This window comes from Rhinopithecus roxellana, chromosome 8 (genome assembly GCF_007565055.1).
Source record: "Rhinopithecus roxellana isolate Shanxi Qingling chromosome 8, ASM756505v1, whole genome shotgun sequence".
NCBI lineage: Eukaryota > Metazoa > Chordata > Mammalia > Primates > Cercopithecidae > Rhinopithecus > Rhinopithecus roxellana.
Window position 1 is genome coordinate 53,566,195 of NC_044556.1, and position 12,635 is coordinate 53,578,829.

The 12,635-nt window shown below is 47.0% G+C and overlaps 1 protein-coding gene across 1 annotated transcript; it reads left to right on the forward strand.

Moving 5' to 3' along the window:
• The first annotated feature begins 908 nt into the window (after positions 1–908).
• Positions 909–12,063, forward strand: TRIM45 (tripartite motif containing 45). Its single transcript, XM_010367893.2, has 6 exons — positions 909–2,128; positions 4,085–4,818; positions 6,108–6,237; positions 7,467–7,581; positions 9,667–9,793; positions 10,693–12,063. The coding sequence occupies exons 1-6, from the start codon at positions 1,641–1,643 to the stop codon at positions 10,839–10,841; spliced, it is 1,743 nt and encodes a 580-aa protein (XP_010366195.1). The 5' UTR covers positions 909–1,640; the 3' UTR covers positions 10,842–12,063.
• The last annotated feature ends 572 nt before the right edge of the window (positions 12,064–12,635 follow it).

Sequence of the window (12,635 nt, forward strand, 5' to 3'; positions counted from 1 at the left end):
TGACGAGACTGGAGATAAGAACAGGTGGAGGGGAAGGGAGCAGCTGTTTCCATTTTTGGAATTTTGGAGAATCAGGACACGCCCGGTAAGGCCAGAGAAGGCGGCCGTGTAATTATAAAGTTAAAGGGGTCGGACGTGTTCATCTTCCAAATTAGTTTTGTCCCTCACTGCCACCGTCCATTGTCCCATTGTGACCAGGCAGGGGCCCTCCGTGATTGACTGATGAAAACAGCGGGTCCAACTCGCTCAGCTCGTTTCTGTTACACAGAAATGTGGAATCCTGGGTGACATTCAACTCCTTAGGTCATCTGCATTCTCCCCGGACGGGAAAACAAAGCCTTCCCGAGCCCAACAAGGAGGATGGCGCTGCCCAGGCCGGTCGAAGTAAGCCCTCCATTCCAGACCTCGGCTCCACGGACTCCCAAACCGGTTCCCGGAACGCGAGCCTGAGATGCCCTCACCCCAGGAAAATACCCAAAGCCAGGGAGCCGCGGAAGTGCTTGTACCCAGCACGCTAGGCGTGAGGGGCCTGAGTTACAACAAGCGCCAGAGGACAGGAGCCTCGCAGCCTTACACTGGCGTGGAGGAGAAACGTCTGGCGCCCCCGAGCGGCCGAGGCCTCAGGAGCCAGAAAAACATCTCCCACTCCCAGCACGGGGCCAACTGACAGTGCCATCCACCAATGGGAGAGCCTAGTCTGCGTTCGTGGGACCAGTCCAAGGGCAGAAAGAGGGCCGTCCCGGCAGCAAATCAGCGTGGCTTTTAAAGAGGCCCTGAGGCCTCTCTGGTCACCACAGAGATAGAGGGACAGTTCCTGTGAAACGGTGACGCTGACTACACTATGCCGCTCGCTCCCAGCCTTTGCCTTTTCCTCCCGCCGCACTCCCAGCCCTTCGGCCGCCCCGCCCACGACCTTGTCAGGTCCCGCCCCCCGCCTGAGTGGACTGGCGAAGATGTGGAATTACCAAAACTTATTGGATGCTTAGTGGCGTCACTCTGGAGGGCGGCGGGGCCCGGAGCGGCGAGGGCCGCCCCTCTCGGACGGTGATTGGACTCGCCGGAGTAGATCGGGTTGGGATTGGTGTGAGGAGGGGCGAGAGCCTGCTGGCGTCCTGGACCGAGGCGAGGGGGAGGCGGTGGCCACCGAGAAGCCGGCGGGGGCTTGCAAGTCCCTCGCCCGGCGCGCGCGCTTCGCAGAGGGAAGGAGCAGGAGGGCCCCTACCTCATCGTGCGCAGGCGGGGTCGGCGCTTGTCGCGTTTGGGGTGCAGTGGGGCGGGCGGCGGGAGGGGGGTGGCCGTGGAGGGAGCGAGAGATGCAGGGGTGACTTTGTTGGCAGCAGGACTAGCTGTACAGCTAGACTTGGAAGCGCATCCAGGGAGGACTTGCGGGGCAGAGGAGGGCGTGGGCGTGTCTGGTATGGGATGCAGTGGAAAGGAGGGGGCCCTCCTGAGTAGGTCTGTGGGTGGTTATTTTGAGGAAGCCCGGTCTTCCCGTCTGCCCTTTTATTTGTCAGCGAGGGAGTCCCCATGGTCTCTGTTCAAGTTCTGGAAACTTTCTCTTTGGGTGGGCTTACTCATCTACTACTACATCGTAGAACTGCCCAGGGCCCTTTCTGATATTGGTCACAAACGTGGGGAGTATGTCAGAAAACAGAAAGCCGCTGCTGGGCATTGTAAGCAAACTCCCTAGTGGGACTGCACTTGGAAACTCAGGCAAGACTCACTGCCCCTTGTGCTTCGGGCTTTTCAAAGCCCCCAGGCTCTTGCCTTGTTTGCATACAGTTTGCACCACGTGTCTGGAGCAGCTGGAGCCCTTCTCAGTAGTGGACATCCGAGGGGGAGACTCTGACACAAGCTCTGAGGGGTCAATATTCCAGGAACTCAAGCCACGAAGTCTGCAGTCGCAGATCGGCCTCCTCTGTCCGGTATGTGATGCTCAGGTGGACCTGCCCATGGGTGGAGTGAAGGCTTTAACCATAGACCACCTGGCGGTGAATGATGTGATGCTGGAGAGCCTGCGTGGGGAAGGCCAGGGCCTGGTGTGTGACCTGTGCAACGACAGGGAAGTAGAGAAGAGGTGTCAGACCTGCAAAGCCAACCTCTGCCACTTCTGCTGCCAGGCTCATAGGTAAAGATGGGACATTCCACCCGGTGTAGCTTAAGAGCAGATTACAAAGGTGTCAAGACAGAAATCCCTTGGTGAGCAGATGAAAAGGAAAGCCTTCTCAAATACCGTGGAAGGTCAAAGAGCAATATAACAATGCAGTAGCAAATACTCTAGTACAACAGTTAACCCGGTCAGCCTAATATAGTACCTTTAGCAATAGCTATGGAGGTTTTCATAATCCCTTTCAATTTACAAAGTGCAGCTACAGTTTCCTTCAATCATCAATCATTCATGTAGTGAATAATTGTACTGGGTGCTGGAGAAACAGGAGAATGAATATAATAGCATAGATCCTGCTCTCTATCTCCTTTGATCTTGCAACTCTTGCAGAAAAGCAGGCCTTGTTTTCACCCCCATTTATTAATTGGGGAAACAAGCTCAGCAGTATGTGATTTGCCAAGGTCCTACAGTTGGTGAGTGTGTAACAACTGAGTATTAAATCCAGATCATTCTGACTACATTCCATTAACTCATGCTACACTCCGAGAACAGGTGATGATTGGCTGGACCTCAGCTTTTGCTTTGTACCTTAGAGTTACTCTGGAGCTTGGTGAGGTGGGCTGGTATTATTGGGGTGTTAATTGGGGTGCAGACTATGTCTTTTATGGCATTTGGTGAATAGTTTGTCAGATGGATCATTTTTTCCCTTCTTACTCTACCTTACCCCATCCTAGGACACACACCAGAATATAAAATGACCACAGTTTTAGGATTAGCCTAAAATAGATTTTGGGTTCTAACTTCCATTTGTTTTCTGGCTACACTAACAGAACAAGTTTGCAGACTTCACTCTATTTTTAACTTGTAATTATGTGATAGTCCCTGCAACTGTGTTGCTGCCAGCCAAACCAGCTGACCCTATTTTCTCTGCAGCCACTCTTCTGGTGCCAGAATAGGCATATAAGCTTCAAATTGATATAATGCTAATGGAGGAACTCTGAACAGTCACCATGTTTTCCTAGGGATTTCCCTACATCTGTAGAGGGCTACTACAGGAAAGAAATTAGAGAGCTTTGATTCTACCAACCATCGGTTTCACACTTTTTTTTTTTTTTTGAGATGGAGTCTCACTCTAGTCGCCCGGGCTGGAGTGCAATGACACAATCTCCGCTCACTGCAACCTCCATCCCCTAGGTTCAAGCGATTCTCCTGCCTTAGCCTCCCCAGTAGCTGGGATTATAGGCACACGCCACCACACCTGGCTAATTTTTTGCATTTTTAGTAGAGACGGGGTTTCACCATGTTGACCAGGCTGGTCTCAAACTCCTGACCTCAGTTGATCTGCCCACCTCAGCCTTCCAAAGTGCTGGGATTACAGGCGTGAGCCACCGTGCCCGGCCGGTTTCACGCTTTCTAATAATGTTGACGATGTCTCTTGAAAAAAATTCTAGCCTGCTGATTTGGGTAATATAGGTACTGGTCAACAGAAATGCTTCACCAAAATCTTAGATGCAAGCTAGATGAGACTTGGTGTCAGGATCAGCTATCTGCTTTTTAATTGCTTGGACTTTATTACTGTGTTATCTGGCATGGTTTCTGTTTCTTGGTGCTGGTTTTCTGCCATGCCCTCGCTGCTAGCTTACCTTAGGAAGCCGACTGTGGCTCTTGTCTAAACTCTTTGGGGAAAGTCCTAGCATGCAGTCACAGTCTTGCAACCTTCTACATAGACATGTAGCAAGCCAGAGCCCTAGTCTGTTCACTTGTTATTCTATACAGCAGCTCTTGCAGGTAGGGATTGTCTCCACTGTACAGATAAGAAACTGGAATCAGAAAGGATCATGCAATTAGAGATTAGAGCAAGGAATTGAAATCAAGTTTGTTTAACTTCAGAGTCTATGCTCCTGAAATATCTCTGCCCAACTATTCCCAACTAGAATTATTCCCTTATTTCCTGTTATTGACTCTCTTTGCCCCTAGGCGGCAGAAGAAAACGACTTACCACACCATGGTGGACCTAAAAGACTTGAAAAGCTACAGCCGGATTGGGAAGCCCATCCTGTGTCCTGTTCATCCTGCAGAGGAACTGAGGCTGTTCTGTGAGTTCTGTGACCGGCCCGTGTGCCGGGATTGCGTGGTGGGGGAGCATCGGGAACACCCCTGTGACTTCACCAGCAACGTCATCCACAAGCATGGGGACTCTGTGCGGGAGCTCCTCAAAGGTACTCAGCCCCACGTGGAGGCCCTGGAGGAAGCCCTGGCTCAGATCAACGTAATGAATAGTGCCCTCCAGAAGCGAGTGGAGGCAGTGGCAGCTGATGTCCAGACATTCTCGGAGGGCTACATTAAGGCCATTGAGGAACATCGGGACAAGCTGCTGAAGCAGCTGGAAGACATACGAATCCAGAAAGAAAATTCCCTGCAGCTGCAGAAGGCCCAGCTGGAACAGTTACTGGCAGACATGCGGACTGGAGTGGAGTTCACTGAGCACTTGCTGACCAGCGGCTCAGACTTGGAGATCCTCATCACCAAGGGGGTGGTAGTAGAACGGCTCAAGAAGCTGAACAAAGTTCAATATAGTGCCCGTCCTGGAGTAAATGATAAGATACGCTTCTGTCCTCAGGAGAAAGCAGGCCAGTGCCATGGCTATGAAATTTATGGTACCATTAATACCAAAGAGGTTGATCCAGCCAAATGTGTCCTACAAGGAGAAGGTAGGAAGGCATTTCCCATTGACATTGAGAAGGCAGTCTACAGGGAGATGGTGTGTAAAGATTGGTGGCTTGTTTTGCTAGGAAGCACGCCCTACTGACCAGGTTACCAAAGGTGGGGAGATAAACTGATCTGAAAGACAGTGACTCTCACCTTTGCCCTTTCTGGTTTGTTCTGATTAGGGTACAGTTAATACAGGAGTGAGGCTTGACCCTTTTCCTGTTCAGAGAAGTAGTAACAGCTGAGAAGCGCATAGATTATGTTGTGTTTCTATCAGATGGCAGAACAGAGACAGTGCCCATTGGAGGCAACAGCAGTGACTAGGGCCAGGTGAAATTCTGCCTGCTCAGAGAGGAGCATGGCAGACCCTGGATTCCTAGAGCAAGTTCTGAAGGGGGTTTCAGAGGAGTAAGGAAGATGAGATTACGGTTTCCTTTCCTTTAGGCCCTTTTTGGTTCACATCCACCTTACTGGCATTTAAAAGGATATGGTAGGTGTTTCATTTAATTGGGGGAAAAATGGTTTATTTTAACGAGCGTTCCCTTTCTAATGGAAGCATGTTATTAAAACATATTTCACAGGTCAGTCCTGGTAGGAAGATTGCATCTTAAGGGTCATCAGACTCTAATACAGGCATTCTTAACTGTTTGGAAGCCATAGATCTCTTTGAGAATGTTCTCTCCTACAGAAGCACCCAGTAACTTGTGCATACAATTCCAGATTTTTAGACTCTTCATAAGCCTTTCCATAGACCTCATAGTAGTTCATGAACCCCAGGTTAAGAAACCCTGTTTCATCTGAATGCTGGAGTAGGGGCTGTAGCTACTGGATAGCCCCCCAATACCTTGGCATGAGCTACCAAGTTGCAGAGGATCTCACAACATGGAGGGTCGTGAGGCTGGTCACCTGTACTCCCTGCCTAGCCCAGTAGGATCAGGAGCTTAGGGAGGGTGGTTTTGGGGTTACTAGCCTCTCTCACAAGGTCTAGAGGTTTTCTTCTCTAAATACCTAGGTCAGTCCTGAGTATTTTTAAAGCCTCCTAGGACTGAAGGTAAGATCCAGGATCCTGTGTGATCCAAAGCAGCTGATAGCTGAGAGAACCAGGCTAACCAGGAAGGACTCCCAAGAGGTGTACTCTAGGAGGCAGAAGGGGAAGAGAAAAGAAAGGGAGCCAGGGTGGTTACAGTAAGCAGGAAAGTACAACCCTTTGTTCTGAAGAGAAAAAGCAAGATGGAGATGTAGTCACTGCAGTTTACATTTGAGGTGAGGACCGAGTGTTTATCTTTTTCAGACCTCCACAGAGCCCGGGAGAAACAGACAGCCTCTTTCACCTTGCTTTGTAAGGATGCCGCAGGAGAAATCATGGGCAGGGGAGGAGACAACATTCAAGTTGCCGTTCTCCCTAAGGATAAGAAAGACAGGTTTGTATGACACAAGTAGGTGTCATGGATAATAGGCAGTGAGAAAACTGGAAACATGAGGTCCTTTAAGATATTGGAGCTGGGTACCGGTGGCTCACGCCTGTAATCCAGCACTTTGGGAAGTGGAGGCAGGAGGATCACTTAAGCCCAAGAGTTTAAAACCAGCCTGGGCAACATAGGGAGACCCTGTCTCTACGAAAAAAAAAAAAAAAAAAAATTATAGGCGTATGCCTATAATCCTAGCTATTCAGGAGGCTGAGATGGGAGGATCCCTTGAGCCCAGGAGGTTGAGATTGCAGTGAGCTGTGATTGCGCCACTGCACTCCAACCTGGGTAATAGAGCAAGACCCCACGTCAAAAAATATATATATATATTGGAGTGCAACTAAGTAATTACATCTTACCTCCCCATAATACTATGAAACGTTATATGACCAAATGTGTTTTCTTGTGTGGATTTTGTATTCAATTCTCTCTCAAAGCTATGGTCTGCCCCTCAGATTCTTTTCATCTCAAGCTTTAGAATAAGTTGAAAAATCTTCTGTGTTAGACTGAGTGGTACCCTTTTCAAAAATCAGTCTCCCTTTGGTACTAAATTATGCCTGGAACATGTTTATATTTCTCTGGAATTGCAGAAATGGAGGAGGGACAACAGAGCAAGAGGGTTCAACAGAAGCCTGTTGAAAAGGACTCAGTGGCTGGGCGCGGTGGCTCAAGCCTGTAATCCCAGCACTTTGGGAGGCCGAGACGGGAGGATCACAAGGTCAGGAGATGGAGACCATCCTGGCTAACATGGTGAAACCCCGTCTCTACTAAAAAATACAAAAAACTAGCCGGGCGAGGTGGCGGGTGCCTGTAGTCCCAGCTACTCGGGAGGCTGAGGCAGGAGAATGGCATAAACCCAGGAGGCGGAGCTTGCAGTGAGCTGAGATCCGGCCACTGCACTCCAGCCTGGGCAACAGAGCGAGACTCCGTCTCAAAAAAAAAAGAAAGAAAAGGACGCAATAATATATTCGAGGAATTTGTCTTGAATATCAGACTAAATTGGAATTTATGCTGTTTACCTTCTGTTGTAAAATTAACTTCTGAAGCAAATGGAAGAAGCATCCTGTTTGGGGATATTTAACATTAATACTGAATGGAATGGTGTAGAGTTTACATTCTGAAATAGTAGCAACTAAAGCCGGCTTGTGGGAGTGAGTGGTGTTTTGACTCTTATCTCCATTCAGCCCAGTCAGACCGATGGTGCAGGATAACAAGGATGGGACATACTACATTTCCTACACCCCCAAGGAGCCTGGTGTCTATACTGTGTGGGTCTGCGTCAAAGAACAGCATGTGCAGGTAAGACTGGTGCATGTGCTTCCTTGAGCTCCCTGGCTTCTGCTGTCTTAGGATCTGGAGATGTTTCGCATAGGATCAGCTATACAGAGAGATTGAATAGAATCCCCATGTCTTCTTCTTCACTTTAGAAACAGCCCAGATTTTGCTACTCTTATTCTTCCTGGAGGATGCTGTTGACCATAAGAACCCTCTATCCCTGTGTCACTTCCTGGCAGTTATGGGTATAGTTTATCATTCTCCCAGTCAGTATCTTAGGATTCTTAATATGGAGAAGATGTCTTGATCACAGGGGGTGATCTGCCAGCAGACAACCATGCATATTCAAAAAATATAATCTAGCTCAGAATTTTCCAGTGTTGTCCAGACTGTATCTGGCCATGAATACAGTTGAGAGAGTTACACCCCCTCCTCACAACTGACTAGTCATCTGTCTGCCTAACCATCTGCTTACGTAATTTTCTACTCTGTTTTACATATAGGTTTTTCTGTTACTATGGTTACTATAAACAAACAAATACACCAAACAAGTTATGTTACCATGGTTTCTACAAACAAACAAGTATAACACAAACAAGTAGAGCACTTTCCGCTTTAGAGATTATGAGTTTTTAAAAATGGGGTGATACTAACAGATCCAGCAGAATCTTTCTGCTGACCCTGGAGTACTCAGAGGTTTCTTTCCACAGAAATCAACACTGACAGGGACAGTAAAATACCATACAGCATCATGATATGTTAGGCTTACGATTTGTGCACTTAGGAACACTCATATTAAAAGCCATTTATTTACTTAATTATGGTATATCAGGAACAGGTTAGGTGTTTTTACATACGTTATTTCAATTTTCCTCAAAACCACTCAGGCACAGGGATCAGTGTCCAATTAGACCAAGAGACCAAACTTGCATTAAAATACACAGCAAATATAGCAAAATGGGAATTTGAACCCATTTCTTTGAATGCCAAGTTGTTTTTTAACTGGATTGTAAACTCTTTAAGATGGGAAATTTAACATCTGAAAGACTTCTAAGGTGCTAGGCTCTCTGCTTTGCGTTTTCTCTAACAGTGTGGCTCTCACATAAGGATAGGCACATTGCAACTTATTAAATATTTAAATTGGTCCCAAGCACCTGTAGTCCCGCTACTTGGGAGGATTGCCTGAGCCCAGGAGCTCGAAGCTGCAGTGAGCTGTGGTTGTGCCAGTGCACTCCAGCCTGGTGACAGAGTGAGATCCCATCTTTAAAAAAAAAAATAAGTATTTTTTGTTTAATATGGGATATAAATTAGAGAATGAAAGTTATCCTTAAAGGAAAGGGGGCAGATGGGAGAGTTACTAATTTGAGGATTATTAGCTGTACACATTTTAACCTTTCTCCCTTCCATATGTCTTCACTGTCACAGAATAAGTGGGTGAGTAAACAGATAAGTCATGTCCAGGATGGAAGGAAAGAGGCTAGCTTGGTATGTGAGAAGAGGTACATGGCCGAGAAATTGGAGAAGGGACCACAGGATGTCCTATCTTTGTGGTTGCGACATTCTACTTATTACACCTGAGGTTCCTTAAGAATTGAGATTGAGAATCCCAGAGAAAAGTCAGTCTGAGATTACTAATGTATTGAATGACCTCAATACTTACACTTCATACAAGGATAGAGTGAGGTAGAGTCCATTAAGAAAAGCTTAAGCTTCTTGTGGCATGGGATTCTGCTTTTGCTGCCATCTTGCCAGAACAATCCCCAGCTAATACAGATGTCACTGAAAATGCAGCTGACTCTGTGTGACTCCTGTCAGTGCCCAGCAGGTTCGGCTACACGGAATAAATCAGTACCTGTGTCTAGTACTCAGCATCTGTGGTGAAAAGCATGGTAGGAGGGCTGCACAGACCATGTAATGCTTCCACTGCATCTGTATCTGCCCCCTCTCAGCTGAGCAGGGTTCTTGCCCTCTAATGTGTTTGTCTCCTGGTGTCCTTGTCCCTCCAAGGGCAGGTCCTGTGCCTCAGACTCTGTTTAGCACATAGCGATGCTCAGCACATCCTGTTAACTCATAAGATGCTGTTCTTTGCTTTTGGTCTGAACACTGAAGGGCTCGCCATTCACTGTGACCGTGAGGAGAAAGCACCGCCCACACCCAGGTGTGTTTCACTGCTGCACCTTCTGCTCCAGTGGAGGCCAGAAAACCGCTCGCTGCGCCTGTGGAGGCACCATGCCAGGTAAGGAGAAAGCACTACCTGGGCCTTTCTGCCAGCGGTGGGAATCAAGCAACGGGCCCTTCCCCACCAAACAGCCCCTAGACATTTGGACTTAGGCTCTGGTTCTAGGAAGCACAATCTGTGATTATAGAGACACCACTGTTCTAAAAGTTTCACTTAAAGCTTCCTTGTTCTGAATTGAAATAGCAGGCTTAAAAGCTCTGAGTTCTGTTAGTTTTGGTACAGCTCCTATGAGCCCTGTGCTTCTATGTCAGATTCTCAGTTTGTCTGTCCCTTTCCAGCAGCCTGAGCAGTGTGAAAACTGTGGACCCATCTTATTCCTTTTAGTACCTTAAATAAATTCCAAATGAGGCATGGCTGGGGGAGTGGATGATTAAACCAGTTGAACAAGGTGTGGGTCTTTCAAGGGGACGGAAAGGATAGGGAGTTTAGGTAAAGGATCTAATTACTTAAAAAAAAAAATTATTGTGTCCTTACTCTAATAATGGGCCGTAAAATGGGCTTTTGCATCCTTCTGTGTAAACACTTGAGGATCTACCTCTGTTTTTTTTCTATGTCCACCAACCTATCCTTTTTTATTTCAATGATTTTACAGTTAAAATCCAAACCAATTTATTTTACAGTTAATGTGCAAACTGGTTCGCCTCCTTCAGGTGGTAAATTTAATCACTACAGCATTCTTAGAACTCTAGGAGTTGATTTGCTGTGATCAATTTTCGGGGTCCTCCTGACTACACAGCAGTCAGACAGCTTGTTCCTCTTGCCAAGACTTTCTTAGATATTTTCACTCCCATGAATCTGCATGTTGCCAGGAGGTCGGTCTAATTTCCATGATAATGGTAACTGCTGGACTCCACTCTAATGGTTGATTTTTGTCCTTTCCTTTTTGGCCCATGTAGGTGGGTACCTAGGCTGTGGCCATGGACACAAAGGCCACCCAGGTCGTCCCCACTGGTCATGCTGTGGGAAGTTTAATGAGAAGTCTGAATGTACGTGGACAGGTGGGCAGAGCGCACCGAGGAGTCTACTTAGGACTGTGGCTCTCTGATGGGTTTGTGCTCAGCATTTTAAAGCTGCAGTCAGCACCACTGAGATTTCCAGAGGACCCAGACCTTCGTTCATTCTAAAGAGACTGATAGAATTAAAAACAAAGTGCCTTATCTTGCACTGGAGTTCAGGTGCTCTTTTGTTACTCACTGATTGTACTTGTGGATGGTTGAGCACAAAAGACCACCTCTACATTTCTCTTAAAGGTAGGTTGGCAAACGTTCTTTTTCTGCCACAGGAGACTCCTTTTCATTTTGTACAGTATGGACGTATCTATTCCATTGGAACTGAAGGGTCTGTGTAGTTTAGTTAGTTCCTTTCTGATATAACCCTTTTTTTTTTAGACAGAGTCTCACTCTGTCACCCAGGCTGGAGTGCAGTGGCATGATCTTGGCTCACTGCAACTTCCGCCTCCTGGTTCAAATGATTCTCCTGCCTCGGCCTCCCGAGTATCTGGGATTACAGGTCCCTGCCACCACACCCAGCTAATTTTTGTGTTTTTAGTAGAGATGGGGTTTCACCATGTTGGCCAGGCTGGTCTCGAACTCCTGACGACCTCGTGATCCACACGCCTCAGCCTCCCAAAGTGCTGGGATTACAGGCGTGAGCCACGACACCTGGCCTATTATGACCTTTTTTATTTTTCTCTGAGCTACACATTATTTAGATATTTTCCCTAGAGATTAGAAACCTCCTTTCACCCTGTCCACTTTTTGTTAGCACACTTTCAGTGGATTTACTGGTACGTGTTTCGTGATCATGATAATGTGATCTTGTTTTGGTGCTGTCCCACCCTTCCCTCTCTATGCCATGTCAGCCTTCTGCCCCAAAGCCTGAAGATTACTCTTCGGTCAAGGGCATACAAATAGAAAGTTAATAAAGGGGAGTGGTGTTGAAATAGAACCTCATACGTTTATTACAGTTCTACTCATGCCAGAAAATCTAGACACCTTCATACTTCCCACAGGTCTGTTTTTGGTAGAGTAGTCTTTAGAGTAGTCTTCACTGTTGTTTATATATCTAGAAAGTTAACTGGGAGCTTTGACTCTTACTGTGCCTTCACTCATAGTGTGCCTTCTTAGCTGCTTGAGAATTCTGGGGGGAGGATGTACACAGCACTAGTGCCTCAACCCTGCCAAGGTCTTCACTGTATATATTTCGTGTGTTCTTCTGAGAGTCTTGATTTCTTATATAGCAATACACTCAGCATGTATTAAATATAATTATTGAAATCTGCATTATAAGATCCCTTAAGAAGTGGATGACTCATTTGGTGAATTGGGTCAGGCAAAGGAAGTGAAATAATTAGATGATGACTGTCAGATCATTGCGGAATATCTTTCCTCCTTGAGGCTGACAGACATGGGCTACATTGTAGCCATAAATACTAAGATGTTCTCTGTGTTCTCACCCTTTTCTGGAAACATTCCCTTCAGCCTCTTTCTGTAACCCAAATCTGATCTTCCCAAAACACATTCCTGCCCGTCACCCTCTCAAATTATTAGCTATTTGCTCTTCCTCACTCCTTCTGTCACTCAGCCCAGAAGTATATGTCCTTTTAGCTTATTACTGCTGCTTTGAGATGAGTGGTTCTTTTTTTTTTTTTTTCCCCGAGACAGAGCCTTGCTCTGTTGCGTAGGCTGGAGTGCAGTGGCGTGATCTCAGCTCACTGCAACCTCCGCCTCTCAGGTTCAAGCGATTCTCCTGCCTCAGCTTCCCAAGAGTAAGCTGAGATTATAGGCACATGCCACTACGCCCGGCTACTTTTTGTATTTTTAGTAGAGACGGGGTTTCA